This window comes from Danio rerio, chromosome 6, assembly GCF_049306965.1.
Source record: "Danio rerio strain Tuebingen ecotype United States chromosome 6, GRCz12tu, whole genome shotgun sequence".
Taxonomy (NCBI): domain Eukaryota; kingdom Metazoa; phylum Chordata; class Actinopteri; order Cypriniformes; family Danionidae; genus Danio; species Danio rerio.
This window is the reverse complement of record NC_133181.1, coordinates 36198865-36215409: the sequence shown is the minus strand read 5'-3', so window position 1 is coordinate 36215409 and position 16545 is coordinate 36198865. Positions and strand designations below refer to the sequence as shown.

The 16545-nt window shown below is 35.6% G+C and overlaps 1 protein-coding gene across 17 annotated transcripts in view; it reads left to right on the top strand.

The window, feature by feature from the left end:
- The window catches only part of mast2 (microtubule associated serine/threonine kinase 2), a 206849-nt gene that overhangs the window by 178171 nt on the left and 12133 nt on the right, over positions 1 to 16545 (top strand). For 10 of the 17 annotated variants that reach the window (XM_001341269.10, XM_009302494.5, XM_073954332.1 and 7 more), the window contains 4 exons: positions 1895 to 2049; positions 7615 to 7690; positions 8961 to 9170; positions 14511 to 14612. In XM_001341269.10, coding sequence (XP_001341305.4) covers positions 1895 to 2049; positions 7615 to 7690; positions 8961 to 9170; positions 14511 to 14612 — 543 coding nt within the window. Of the gene's footprint in view, positions 1 to 1894; positions 2050 to 7614; positions 7691 to 8960; positions 9171 to 11867; positions 12214 to 14510; positions 14613 to 16545 lie in introns of those variants that run through there. The other 7 variants (XM_073954326.1, XM_073954325.1, XM_073954333.1 and 4 more) reach the window with 2 other exon arrangements.

The following is a 16545-nucleotide window of genomic DNA, read 5'->3' as shown; positions in this document are numbered from 1 at the left end:
AAATTCTACACGCAATACCCCATAATGACAATTACCTCTCAAGCTCTATCAAGTTGGAAGGGAAGCGACGGTGTACAGCCATTTTCAGATCTCTCTAGAGATGTTCAATAGGATTTGGATCTGGGCTCTAGCTGGGCCACTCAAGGACAAGAACATTCACTGAGTTGTTGCGAAGCCACTCTATTGATATTTTGGCGGTGTGCTTTGGGTCATTGTCCTGCTGGAAAATAAACCGTCACCCCAGTCTGCGGTCAAGAGCACTCTGAAGCAGGTTTTCATTCAGGATGTCTTTTTACATTGCTGCAGTCATCTTTCCCTCTATCCTGACTAGTCTTCCAGTTCCTGCTGCTGAAAAACATCCCTGCAGCATCATGCTGCCATCACCATGCTTCACTGTAAGGATGGTCTTATATTGGTGATAAGCGCTGTCTGGTTTTCTTCAATTGTAACGCCTGGCATTTATTCCAAAGTGTTCAATTTTAGTCCCATCAGAGCAGAGAATTTTGTTTTTTATGGTCTGAGAGTCCTTCAGATGCTTTTTTGCAAATTCCAGGCTGGGAGTGACTTCTGTCTGGCCACTTTACCATACAGACTTGATTGGTGGATGGCTGCACAGATGGTTGTCCTTCTGTAAGGTTGTTCTGTTTCCACAGAAGGACACTGGGGCTCAGACAGAGTGACCATCAGGTTATTGATCACCTCCCTGACTAAGGCCCTTCTCCCCCGATCACTCAGCTTAGATGGCCGGCCAGCTCTAGAAAGAGCTGGTGGTACCAAAACATCTTCCACTTCTGGATGATGGAGGTCCACTGTGCTCATTGGGACTTTCAGAGCAGCAGAAATTTTTCTGTAACCCTCCCCAGCCTTGTGCCTCAAGACAATCCTGTGTCAGAAGTCTACAGACATTTCCTTTGTCTTCATGCTTGGTTTGTGCTTTGACATGCACTGCTAGCCCTGGGACCTTATATAGACAGGTGTATGTCTTTTCAAATCCTGTACAATCAACTGAATTTACCACAGGTGAACTCCAATTAGGCTGCTGAAACATATCAAGAATGAGTGGAAACAGAATGACCTGAGCTCAACTTCACGCTTCACGGCAAAGGCTGTGAATACTTCTTTACATGTGATTTTTCAGTTTTTTTATTTTTAATAAATTTGCAACAATTTCAAAAAATCTTTTTTTACATTGTCATTATGGGGTATAGTGTGTAGAATGTTGAGGAAATAAATTTATTTATTCAATTTTGGGATATGGCTGTAACAAAAAAAAAATTCCGCATGCACTGTGCTTTAAGACAAACAAAGCTCTTGAGTGTCTTAGAGTGACATGAGGATTAATATTTTGCGTAAAATAATGGTATGTAAATGTTAATATCAATATTTACACAACAAAATGACAATGCTGTAACATCAGAAAAAGTTAAGAAATCAATATTTTGTGGAATAACATAAGTCTCAACAAATGAAAACATTAGTTATTCTGACCATATTCTGAACAACAGAACAAAAACAACTATTCACAGGGCGTTATAAAGTAAAAAAAAAAAAAATAAATAAATAATATATATATATATATATATATATATATATATATATATATATATATATATATATATATAAATACCTACAACTACAATAAATCTATTAAAAAAACTAAACATTTTCATTTGAACCTGGACATTTTCAGTAGATAAAAAAAGAAACTTTACGTGTGATTAAATACAAATAAAAAAAATACTGTTTAAGTATTCCCCCCTCTATTTGGCCTAAAGTTTTCAGTCACATTTTCAAAATCGGTCAGCGTTAGCCAACAAAGGCAGTTGACTGACAGTCAGGGCAGCCTATGCAATGCCTTCTGTCCTTGTAATCCCTCCCTCTCTGCTTCTCACAGTCATCATGTTCATCTCAGGAGAAGCTGCACCAGTTGCCCTTCCAGCCCACTGCAGACGAGCTGCATTTCCTCACCAAACACTTCAGCTCGGAGAGCATCACGGATGAGGATGGGAGACGATCCCCAGCCATGCGTCCGCGCTCCCGCAGTCTCAGGTACAAACACGTACACATTCCCATTTCACAGCAATCAGAAGCTGGCCTTCAAGTGAACATGACGGTTGTGAGTGTGTGATGTCAGCTGAGCCCTCAGGCTTTCACTCACTCGCTGTTAAAGGCCAGATCTGCAGCCCTGACAGGAAAACTGCCACACTTCATTCTCTAGACTCTGACTCTCTTCTTCAAGGTTGCAGACATTTATCATTCAGCCTCTCTGCCCTTCACTCAGCTGCCTTCACGTGTTCTTTATGATTCTGTCCATCTGTCAGTACTATGCACAAGTTTCACTGCACCTCAAAATCCAAAGAAATATTACAATTCTGTTTTCATGGGAAGTCTAATAGTATTTGCAAATGCATTATCAAAGTTTTTTAACGGTAATCACCAGTTTTTATTACTTTAATGAAAAAATATACACTACCAGTCAGTTTTTGGTCAGTTTTTAGCTGCATTTATTAAATGTAAAAAAAAAAGATAATTGTTAAATATTTATAAAAATTTTTGAATAACTGCTTTCTTATTGTACATAGTTTCAAATGAAATTAATACTCCAGGCCTTTTTGCTTTTATTACTATTAAATTAATAGTATTAACAATAATAATAATAATAATAAATATTATTATTATTAATAATATTAGAGGATCACTGAAGGATCATGAGACTGAAAACTGTAGTAATGAAGCTGAAAATTCATCTTTAAAATCACTTGAATAAATTATTAAATTAAATGATAAACTAGTTTTGAACAGTTTTTTATAGTGCAATTACTTTTCACAATCTTACAATTTGTACTGTATTTTTGATGTAACAAATGCAGCCTTGGTGAGCAGGTGAAGCTTATTTTAAAACATTTAAAAATCCTACTAACCCCGATTTTTCCATATCGGTAGTGTATATTGAAAATTTTAAAGGCTGTATTTGTTGTACTGGCTTTATTCCAGTTAGCTTTATATTATTTTTTAAATTTTGATTGTAAGTGGAAAAACCTTAATGATATAACTAAAGTCTAATTTTTAAAACATCATATCATAAATGTTGAAATCCATCATGTTGATGACATGAAAAATTAAGAAATGTATTTAATAAAATAAATAAATCAACAAAGCTAACATTGCATTTAATAGATATATATTATATATATACACAACAATTAATTGATTATCCCTTATATACAATATGTATGCGTTTATAGTGTATAGTATTGCATAGAGCTGTGAGATAAAAGTCGTCTGTGTGTGATAGACTTACTAGCCAATTGAGTGTGGATGCATTCGTTCTGCCCAAACAGAAGTGTACAACCAGACTATGTTATTTCTGCTGTTATTTCATGATTTGAGTTTTTCATTTGAGTCTTTTTATGAGACTTGGTGTCATGATACTTCAGCTGGTATAGTACCATAACATGAATTAAAGGTATTGCGACAACCCTTACTGATAGTATTGCCAATGACACTCAATCTAGTAAATGTTGGAGTAAGTTAATATCGTTTCAGTATCTTTTTTAACTAACACTACAGCTTTTTGAGTTGAATCTTGAGTATAAAATTAAATTGCAATGTCTGTCAAAAAAAAAAAAAAAAAAAAAAAAAAAAACGGCACAGCTGTAGCACTACACATGTATAAGTAACTAAAGTGTTATAGCCTTTTTTCCATCACAGTGTGGCCTAAATTCTTCCTGTCCACTTTGTTCTTCCCTGAAGCAGAGTGGTATGTCTAGCAGTCTAGTATGAGTGGACTTGTATGATGAATCTTCCAGTTGCCCAGACTTCTGCGCAACACCTGACAGATTGAATCATTTCTGTTCCGCCGCTAAGAAAGAGCCCTCCTTCATGAGCTTCTTATCTGTAAACACATCTTTCTTCTCTTTCCCCCCTGGCTCTTTCTTTCTTTCTGTTGAGATGACTTATTCAGGAAACACTGGCCTTCCTCTTTCCGTATCTAGACACACTCGGCAGGGGGTTCAGCACTGCAGAATTAGATCTATAAATATTGGATGAGCTGGGGAGGTTTGCCTTTGCCATATCTTACAGATTATGGCTTCCCAGGATTATCCATTTCTACCATTGATGGAAGAGTGAAAAGACTGGACCGTGTGGAGGTGGTTGAGGAGATTCGAAAGCTCTCTGCAGTAAAAGCTTTAGCTAGTTAATTAAAGACTAGGATGTGAAGCAGTATTATGCTAATTTCACACCCTGGACAGCAGACACGCAGAGAGAATTGACAGCGGCGCTTCTTCATTCACTGGTCACATACGGTTCTTCATCATTCTTCACCCTTACATTTTTTTAACTCACTCTAACACACTGGAGAAGTAATGAGCTCAACATACAGCAGTCATCATCCATCATCCACATGTTGAGCGATGTGGTAGCCGTAGTTTCAGATTAGAATATTATTTGAATAAAGAGCTCATTGACAGAATATGAGAAGCATATTCAGGATTCCTTCCAACAAGCAGAGCCTGTCATTTGTCTTAAAACGAACATGCATTAAATAAAATCTAAACGTGAGATGACTATTTGACAGTCCGCATGGATTTCTTGGTGATGTCATCCGCTGGTGTGTCTGTGTGTGTGTTTATGTTAGCGCAGACTACTCTGTCACGGCCAATTAACCAGCTGATTTCCCTGGTTCCAGCTCCTCGGAGAGATTTAGAGGTCATTTCTGAGCTCAACTGTGACACATTTACTCTCTCCCACTCTCTCGCTCACTCGCTCCCTAGCTCTCGCTCTCCATTCCTTTGTTTGTCTTTTGTTTCATGTGGTAACATCCCTTTCCTTTAGTCTTCACATACCTTTAAGATAAGTTTACATTTTTATAGTTCATGAAGAAAATCTGAGTGGGGATTGCTTGTATAAATCTCACCACTGTGATGTAAGCTCATTTTTGATGATATTAACAAAACAAAACAAAAAAAACTATTAAAAACAGTCAATATCAAAAGAAAGAACAGAGCTTCAGTTTTCATGATATTAAATGGGAAAAGTCAAAAAGAGACACTTTACAAATGAAATGTGCAAATATTCAAGTTCAATATTCAAAGTTATTTTTATCAGCTCTTATAACATTTAAATAAAAAAAAATCTTTCTAACATAAAACTGAGAAAATTGCATTAGTTTAAAAGAATTCAAAGAAGACTTGTATTGCTTTGTGGGTCTGAAATTTACTTTAGTATTAAGCAGTTTGGCATAAACTGGCTGGTAGAAAAAAGGTAACACAGTGATGATTTGTTACGATCATTATCTATTAATCCAGAAGAAGCATTAAAATATTTAAAACTGATAGTGAAGACTAAAATATTGCAAAAGATAATATATAACATAATTGCTAATTGCCTGAACCATTTAATAATGAATAAAGGTTTTCAGAGAAAAAGAGCAATACATAAATAAATAATTATTAAAATATTCTGAGATGGATACACTGTAATAAGAAATGATTTATGAGAGTAAAAATTAACAAATTAAAATGATTTCGGAAGGATCATGTTGTGCTAGAGCAGGGGTGCCCAAACTTATTTCTATAAAGGGCCAAAAACCTGATATCATTAAGAACCATGGTCCGAAGATTAATATACAGTAGCAAGTTGCTGTGGCTAATTTCCTAAATAATTTCATATTATTTATTAATAAACGGAAAACATGACTTGAATTGTAGTAAATATGAACCTTTCAAATTATAACTTTCAATTAAATTACATTTATCACAGAAGTGACGTTTAAGGCTTTATAAACTAGGCAAGCAGAATCTGCTTTTGCCTCGATTTGCTCACCAAGGTCTCTGCTTGGTGTTACCATGGGCCAGCTTTGGGCTGTGGGCCCTAGTTTGGGCATCTCTGTGCTAAAGTAATGACTGATGACAATTCAGTTTTGTTATCACAGTAGTAAATTAAATATAGAAATATATTTAAATAGAAAACAACTTTTTAACTGAGTCACAGTGTAACAGTTTCACTGTATTTTAGATCAAATAAATGCAGTCATGCATCTCTAAGTGAGTATGAGAGACACCACTTTTGTCATGAAAAAGGAGAATTCAGGATTTTAATTTAACTAGTAGGTAATCTGGAGATCTTTCAGCTTTCTTTTTTTGTAAATACCAAAATTAATTGTTTGACATATGACACACTGTTTTTAAAATGTAGATGTGTGAAAGCATAAAGTTCAAAATAAAAAAAAGAGCTGTTTGTGTGTACTGTACACTGAAAAAATGATTCTTTGGATTTACAAAATTTTTAGTGGTTTTTAAAGTGGTTGTAAAAGTTGGGCTAAATTTAAAAAAAAAAACTAATTAAGTTGAACATTACTAAATGTAATTAGTTTGATTAAATTCAGCCCATATCAATTGTTTGCAACAATTTAGCAAAAATATTTTATTTCAGTGTGGCCAAGTTAAGTTTAATACTTGGATTTAGAAATTGTTTGCAATTACTTCCTCTCTTTTTATTCCTATTTCTATTTTAATACTGTGCTCTCTAACTCGAGCACTCCACATTACTTTTTCTTTTAACACATTGCATAAGAAGAGCAGTTATTTCTTTATTTCGTCCACTGTTTCCATTATATTCCCTCACAGAACAGATCTGCTTCAATTAAATCCTTTCGGCTTCAAATTATAATGAGAATCTTTTTCAAGGTCATTTCTCCAAAACATTCAAGGCTACACAGACATTTCTGTGTCCATCACAGAAAATAATTACATTCACTAATTATCATCTGTCTGAATGCTGAAAGTTATTGCACCACAGGAGGTTCACGCTGATTCTTTGCACACGCTAAATTCTTGATTTAATAAAACTAGCGAACGGCTTGCAGGCATTTTCTTTCTTTCATTTTCCCTCGTCTTTTCTCTCGATCACACTCAGCAGGAGAAATATTCTCAGTGTGATTGTTAATGCAGCTCCCTTCGGCTGCGAATCAATCTCTGTCAGAGTTAACCTTTACCGCAGACGTGCTCGGATCGTAATTTTTGATTGAAATGGCTCTCAAGTAAGTTGAAGATTTGACTAGAATATTTTCTCGCTGTCTCTTATTGTCACTGACACACCTGTAGGTGAGCCAATTTAGCATATAAGTGTGTGCGCATTTCGGAGCAGCACCCTGGTTAGTGTGTTTCCATTCAGTCAGGTGGTCTAATAGGCTTCGATTGATGACTTATAGCATTACCTCATCCACAAGGTCACATGACCAGCTTACCTTCACTAACCGGGTGAGTCATACAGCACCATCTGCAATCTGTGTCCCTGAAACACACACACATACACACACACACACACACACACACACACACACACACACACACACACACACACACACACACACACACACACACACACACATAGTTACTTATCTACTCTGTATCTCTCAATATTCCCTATGGGACATCTCAAGTTGAAGATGCTACTTTGACATGAATGAGGTTTGATATGCCAAAAAATCACAGGTGCTTCAGTCTATCATCCCCATTAGATTTTAGGTATGGACACTGCTAATCAACTTCTGCTCAGTGACCCTAGGGTTTTGTCCACTTACTGTATGTCTTTCTTTTCTCTGTTTTTCAGCCCTGGACGGTCACCAATATCATTTGACCATGAGATTGTCATGATGAACCATGTCTACAAGGAGCGTTTTCCTAAGGTGAGGTCTTAAACTGAAATACTAGATAGATTATTTTAACAAAGTAATGTACGTTATTGTCATGACCTGGGTAAGGCATCAATACACATCACAACGGAAAAAGGAGATTTAAAAAAAATCACAAATTTAAAATGAGTAAATCTGCTAGAATGTTAAAGGGATGGTTCATGCAGATATGAAAATCACTACTGACTATAGACCCTTTTCACATTTGTGGGTTTCTCAGTAGTGGAAGTCATCATAGTTAGATACACTAAAAGCACAGTGAATCTGAGAGTACAACCAATGATTTTTTTACAATCTTATTTGCTGAAATAATAAAAGAAAAATGCCACGTTGGTGTTATCAAGACTTTCAGAAAAGGAAATAAATAGTGTGAGACTAATAACGGCAGCCAGAGGAGAGAATACTGTCAAATTTACTGTCTTATATACACTCCATTAGAAACAGCTCGCACAAGCGGTACTTCGATTTTGGGCATTTGAAGCAAAGATGATATAATACACAATATAAACATATAAATGTTCAAACATTTTGAAAAAAAAAATTTAATAAATAACTTATATATATATATATATATATATATATATATATATATATATATATATATATATATATATATATATATATATATATATATATATATATATATTAAAAACTTTCAAGAATTTAAGATGCTGATGGTCGTCAAATGTTCAGGCTTGTGAAAAGGGTCCAATTGATATTTCCAATATTGAAAGTAATTAAAATACACAAAGATATTAATTAAGCCAACTGTTTGCACAAAGTAGAAAAATAAACAATGTAAATACATAAATCATCCTCTGTTGGTTTAGATCAGTAGAAATAATTGCATATTTTTTTTCAGTTTTATGTCAGAATTAGTGTACAATGATGTATTTTATTTATTATTATTTTTTATTTATCTGTAACACCACAGCTTAAGTACCAATTCTCACTATTAACTCATGGCTTAATACCATTAAAATATTGCCTGTGTAATTGTACATATTCTGCATGATCTGTCCTAATGCTCCCCAATACCTAAACCCAACTACTACGTTAATAGCTATTAATAAGCCACTCATTAGAAGTTTAACTAGGCAAAATGATTAATGAATTGTTAATATTGAGAATTGCATACCTTAATACATTTTTTTTTTAAAATATCAACTAAAGAAATTAAATATTACAAATCACTGGATGCCTCTCTTTTCAATGGTTTAGCTTTTGTTGAACTCAAACTTACAAGGATCCTTCTGTGCTACAGGCCACTGCTCAGATGGAGGTGCGTCTGGCCGATTTCATATCCTCCTCAGCTCCAGAAAAAGTCATGCCTTTAGCTGATGGCGTCCTGAGCTTCATCCACCACCAGGTTATCGAACTGTCTCGAGATTGTCTGGACAAATCTCGTGAGGGTCTCATCACCTCCCGCTACTTCTATGAGCTACAAGAGAACCTTGAAAAGCTACACCAGGATGTGAGTATGCAAAAACTGCTATGTGTTAGAAATGTATGACGGCATATACACTATCGCTCAAATTATCGAATCAGGTTATGAATATTGTGTAATGATTTTAAAAGAAGCCAATTCTGCTCAACATAGTAACATTTATATAATTAAAGTAAAATCTGTAAAACTGTAATGTATCATTACTATTTATAAAAATTATTTTCTTATTGAATGTAATTTATTCCTGTTGTTAAAAGATTTTATTTATCTTCTTTTGAATAAAATAATCCTAAAAATAAAATAAAAAATATCACACTTTCCTTGTAAGTTTAGTTTTTGTAAGTTAATAGTTTCCTTAGAACTATTAAGCAGGAAATAAAATCACTATTGTTTTTTTTTTTGTTAGGAGCATTGTTAATGATTGGGAAGCAGTAATAATTGATCATAATAGAACAGCAAAGCAGCATTTTATAATGACGTCTTAAGGATCATGTAAGACTAAAGGCTGAAGTAATAATGCTGAAATTTCAGCTTTGAATCTAAAGAATAACTGCATACACTACACTCAACGTTTTTTTGTTTTCTTTAATAAAATAATACAGCTTACACAACCTGACAAAAGTCTTGTCGTCAATCCCAGTAGTAAAAGAAACAAACAATAACCTGACTTCTAGTTGACCATTTAGAAAAGTGTCAGAAGGTAGTTTTTTACGATGCATCATCTGTTGAACTGCATCCCAGTCATCACAAATACTACAGAAATCTATTGGATCCACCATGGACCCAAGATTCTCACAGAAATCAGTCAAGTTTGGTAAAGGAAAAATCATGGTTTGGGATTGCATTCAGTATGGGGGTGTGTGAGAGATCTGCAGAGTGGATGGCAACATTAACAGCCAGAGATATCAAGACATTTTTGCTGCCCATTACATTATAAACCACAAGAGAGGGCAAATACTTCAGCGTTCCTTCTCCTAGTTCAGCCTCCACATCAAAGTTCCTGAAAGCAAAGAAGGTCAAGGTGCTGCAGGATTGGTCAGCCCAGTCACCAGATATGAACATTATTGACCATGTCTGGGGTAAAATGGAGAAGGCATTGAAGATGAATCCAAAGAATCTTGATGAACTCTGAGAGTCCTACAAGAACACTTTCTTTGCCATTCCTGATGACTTTATTTGACTTTTAGTTATTTGAGTCATTTCAGAAATGTATGGATGCAGTCGTCCAAGCTCATGCGAGTCATACGTTGTCATACATTGCCAAGCCATATCACCCATGCAACCCAAGACTGGTTACTCTCTGAAGCTAAGCAGGACTGAGCCTTGTCAGTTCCTCGATGGGAGACCACATGAGAAAAATAGGTAGCTGTTGGAAGTGGTGTTAGTGAGGCGAGCAGGGAACGCTCAATATATGGTCTGTGTGAGTCCTAATGCCCCAGTAAAAGTGAAGGGGACACTACACTGTCAGTGGGCGCCGTCTTTCGAATGAGGCGTTAAACCGAGGTCCTGACTCTCTGTGGTCATTAAAAATCCTGTGGAATTTCTTGTAAAGAGTAGGGGGTGTAACCCCGGTGGTCTGGCCAAAGTTCCTCAGCGGTCCTTACGAATTCATCCTCGTCCATCAAATTAGCTGTATCACTGTCTCTCCACTCCACCAATAGCTGGTGTGTGGTAAGCGCACTGGCACCATTGTCCTATGGCTGCTGTTGCATCATCCAAGTAGATGCTGCACACTGGTGGTGGTGTGGAGAGACCCCCCTCATGATTGTGAAGTGCTTTGGGTGTATGGCCATACACAATAAATCCGCTGAATAAATACACATTACATTACATAATATTAACTCTTTTTTCACCTCACCATGACTTTATATTCTATACTGTACATTATTTCTGTTCAGTGACAGAATTTTGTCTCAGCAAATTCAGATGTTACAATCCGACTTAAATAATTAAAAATCAAAGCATGATCATATTATATTTTGGTAAAATAAGTGTAATCTAGAGGCCTTTGGCTTTCATATAAGTCACTTCTGATACCAAGTGATCAACTAGAAGTCAAATTATTGTTTGTTGTTCCTAAACTTAGATAGACGACAAGATTTTTGTCAGGTACCTTACCTTCTTTTAAATCAAATAAATGCAGCCTTGTGGAGCAGGAAAAAAAAAGGTTTCTTTAAAAACATTAACATTTTTTACTTACACTACCATGCCAAAAAGTTTAGGATATTTTATGTATTTTGATATTTCGAGAGTATTGAGATGAGTCCATATCCATAAATCCAAATCTGCCAAAGTGGTGATGTCATCAAAACAAGTCACTGCTTTTGTTTTCCATCGTTCATTCTGTGGTCACCTGTCACATCTGCATTAGTCAGGAAACAGGTCGCTGATGTCTTGATTAGCTCAGTCACAGCACCAGGGGCCAGTGTTATGACTCCCAGAGGTCCCATTCTCACCCCACAAATCATGTGTGCAGGAATGTACACGACTGTGTGTTTGTTGTGTGTGTATGGTATAGGAACGGGGGGTGCAGCACCTTCCTGATTTTAATTTCACACCCCAGTAACCACCACTGGTGACGGATGAGTATCCTAGACACCCAAAGAGGAGGGTGGGGGGAGCAAGAGAAAGAATGGGTGGGAGTGAGAATGGAAGGAGGGATCAGGTCGGGTTTTCGCCTCTTTCGGTTGGTTGTCCTTAACCATCCGGTTGCTGTTGCTTGCCAGAATCAAAAACACACACGCCGTGATCTCATGCAGTCGCCGTACTATCATCGTAGCCATACTTGGCATTCAGGCGAATTGGGATGACATCATCCAGGCTGTGCTAATTGGCTGTTTTAGTTTGGGAGCCGATGGTGACAGGTGGGCCAGACGGGGATCGCGGTATAAATCGCATCTTCAGAAGGTGCTCAGAATTGCATTCCAGACTTCTCCATTTAACACCTTCATCGCTCGCGCTGAGGATGTCCTGCGTCTCATGGCAGAGGCGGCTGGAGGAAGAGGAGGTTCTTCAACAGATTTTAGAGCGCTGGGAGCAGAGCGCACTCAGAAACCATGTGGATCTAACAGTTGAGTTTCTGGTTGTTTTTACTTTGCAGGTTTGCATGGAATCAAGGTCATATGGAATCATAGGGTGATCAGTAGATGCTGTTTTATGATGTTGATTTGTGGACACACCGGTGGTCCCACAATCTAAACAGGATCTGTAGCTAAACTGTTTTAATGGGTGATAATTCATCTGTTAGAGTTTACTGTATTTATATTCAAATTGTAAATCAAAGTTTTTTTGTTTGGTAGTGTTATAGTCGATAACACTTTAAACTTATTTTGTAAAAGATCCACTTATGTTAAAATGACATGCTGTTACCAACAAGAATTATTTTATTTGACTTTATACTTAAATAAATATACAGTGCTCAGCATACAGTATAGAAGTACAACCCTCATAAATCTATCTTTTCAATTCATTTAAATTCATTCATTTTTTTATAGGACGCTATGCAATATTATATATGTGCATATACATTAGATTAGTCAGTACTGAAGCCGAATCTGGAGCTTATCCAGCTAAATAACTTACGATAACATTCCAAAAACTAGTACACCCAAATTTATGTAATAAAACAATCTTACATACAAATTTAAAAATGAGGAAAAATCAAGAGAAGCAAAAAAAAAATCAATAATTAAAATTTAGTAGGGTGTAATTTCTTTTTCAATATTTTTGCTTGAATTTAATTGTGTTATCTTTTCTACATATTTGTTTTGGTAAATAAAATTTGATTTTAATAATTATATCTGTTTCATTAATCTGTTTTGTTTCAATGCACCAAAATACATTGCCTATAATCACTGAGAAATGGATCAAAATATTCATATTCAAAATGGGGTGTGCTAAATTATGCTGGGCACTGTAGAACTTTAAATGATTGGCACTATAACATTATACTTGAATGTGTAAAATAATTTGTAAAATATAAAGTAATATAAATTGTATATTGAAACAAAATCACTTATATTGGCTCATAATAATATGGATGTATATATATATATATATATTCTCATTAATGGGCTTTTATTTATTCAACTGGTCATTTTTCTTTAGGTCAGACTAGTTTTACTTTTTAAAGTGACCAGCCTATATCATTCAGTCTCCCATGGTTGCATCATTAAAAACCACAGGAGCCAATCTCAAGTGCGGGTCATTTGAGTGACCTGGCTGTCACCATGACGTCTGGCTCTCGTGGAATCCTGGGAATTTTCTATTGACCTTAAGCTTGACCTTATGGGCAGCTGAGTGCAGAGTATCTCATTTCATATAGTTTAAAGTGTGCTAATCCCTTCACCATCCTACTTCTCACTCCTGTTACTTCTGTCTGTCTATAGTGTATTTACTCTGTGCAGAGACCCTTTATTATCCTGAGTATGTGCAATTCACTGGCGGTTTCATTACCTGTATAAATAATTCAGAGGCTGATTAGACATCCCCTGAGGTGACTGTGCTGTCTGTCAGAGATGGCTCTATTACTGTCAGCCGGCTGTTTAACCATCTACTCTAAACGGCTCTCTTCTGTCCCATTGATGTACTCTCTCTATCTGCACCTTTTATGTACTGTCTCTGCACACTGCTTTCAACTGTCTCTTATTCTAGTGTCAAAAATGTATTTAAATTCTGTCTCACTCGTTACAATGAAATTAGTCAAGTTTACCCATGTAGGATGGAATGCGGTGTGCTTTACATCTATTCAGCTAATTTCAACTGTAGGGTTAGGTAGTTTATGTACACATACTATAACTAGTTACTAAAAGTACTAAAGTTACTAAAAGACTTTTCTGCAGAAAAAGCAAAATATAGATTCAGGTAATTTGTTAATTGATTTACCTGCATCTTTATTGTATACAAAATGGTGGACCAAGACATTGGGATATGCTTAAGACAAAAAAAAAAAAGACAAGCTACAGTAGTTGATAACTTTATATGGTATAAATTTAGAGAAGCAGACTTATTTCATATGTATTTTTGTCATTCAGATTACAGCAAATAAACTGTTCATGCTTGAGAAACAATTAAATGTTTATTCAAATATATGAGGTGTATGAAATAGGGTGTCATTTATTTGAAACGTTTTGTATTTTGATACTTGTTTCAAATTTGATTATCTATTTAATTATTATTATTATTTTTTAACGAAATTCTAATTGAAATCAAAAAGTACTGTTTGACTCAGTTAAAGAATTAAGTGAATTTGTTGAGATTTATGTGGATGTTTAGTATTTTGTTAAGGAGTTAAATTAATTGTTGAGGAACTAATTTCATTTTCAGACAAAGCAACTTAACCAATGCTGGTCTTCTGTTTGTTGCCAGGCTCATGAGCGTTCAGAAAGTGGGGAGGTGACATTTGTCACCCAGCTAGTTAAAAAGCTGATGATAATCATCGCTCGGCCTGCCCGGCTGCTAGAATGTTTGGTAAGTACTAATATTTCAATAGATTTACTCTGGAGTTCTTTACATTTTTTTTTTTTTTTTTTTGCAAGATTTTAGATTACTGCTTTTCATTTCAGTAGTTAATAAAGCACATGTTCAGTACAGTTGTAATTATGTGTTATCTACTTTTTAAATCAAGACTATCATTGCAAAGTATACAAATGCACAATGACTTAAAGGTGCTGTATGTAAATTTGACACCCAGTGGTTGAACTAGGTATTACATTCCTTGTTCAAAACAAATGCAAGTGCAGGTTGCCAGATTGACCAACAGGGGCGAGTCTAACAATCGAGCATAAAGGCTGATTTAAGTTGTTTCCTAAATAAAAGCAACAGAATGCGATAGAGGGAATATTTTCCATATTAAAAGGAGTTTTTGTTCTAAACAACACCTCGAATTGATATATTAGAAAAGGCTTCTGTTTCTTGCAGCTGAACAACAGAAAGCTGACAATGCTCACCTCAGGTACACCTCATGTGCTTTATTCAGTATTAAAAGCTAACAATGTGAGTTTGAATTCCATTTTACCTGACATTTATTGCCATACTACTGAAAGCAGCAGCAGATAGTTAACCTCGGATCTTAAAAATAAACCATTTGAAGTTGAACTTTAGAACTGTGAAATAATGCAAACCAGCACAGTGACTCAGCATGTACATATAATAACATTGAAGAGGTTTAATATGTATTAACTAGATTATAAAACTTACCATTTTGTGAGTGCGTGCATATTCGGTACTTTTGAAAGGCTGTTTTTAAATTTCTGTCGTGTTTTGTCTAGTGCACTGCAAATCTCGTCATGTAGCGTGTTTTGAGGTTACACAAGGTTACAATGTAACCTGCTCGCCTAATGTTTACGCTCGTAATATTATTTGCTAATTAATAACTTCATGTGGAACTCTTAATATGCATCTCATTTCAGAGACTGCTACTGTCCAGATGTGGTTTTTCACTAAGGCAACCTGGGGTGCTGAAATATTATTGGCTAAAGTGGCATTGGGTGGGTTAAAAGAACCAAAACAAAGACAGCAGTCCGGCACAGAAGGTCCATTTTCAAAGCAGAATATCTGACTTCAGCATTGTTTTTCAGATAAACAAGAATGTTCACTTGGCATGTTTCTTAAATATCTGCTAACATATTATGGTTTTTTTATGCTTTAGAAGAGTCAAAATCTTACTCACAGCAGCTTAAATTTACTGTACTGCTGAACAAACTATGCCAGATGTTTATATATCATGTGTTGTAAAATAATGTATAGTTTTACACCACCCAAAACTGCTTACATGCAAACACAAATGTTTCTCAGACTCCAAAATGGAACAGCCGGGCTGTGTGAATACGGCCACATGTGTATTTTGAGTAATCTGGTGCATTCAGTAGTTTGACAACACACAGTACAGCTCAGCACTGATGGAGGGCCAGCAGCTGAGAGAGTAAATGAGCTGTTAACCTGTTCTGCTTCATATGCGCACAATGCATCCAAAACACCTCAGTGTGACACCTGGAGACAAACCTGCCTGAATAGGCACGCCAGCAATATTCTAAACTGTTCATTTAATTAATGACAGTCATTTTGGCTCTTACTGAGCCTTTTGTTTGTTTGGCTTTTTCCTTCTTCTCTTACACTGTAAAATGATTAAAGAAACACTCCACTTTTATAACTCCTCTATTAAACAGTTAAATTGTACCATTTTTGAATCCATTCAGCTGATTAGCCTGAGAGGAGCACTTTTAGCTTAGCATAGCATAGATCATTGAAGCGGATTAGCATTAGCATCTCATTATCCTATTGAAATCCTGACTCTTTTATATATATATATATATATATATATATAGTGTACTAAGGCTTTAAAAAAAATGAAATTTTGCTGTTTTCTAGGCTGACATGGCTATAAACTACACTCTCATTGCAT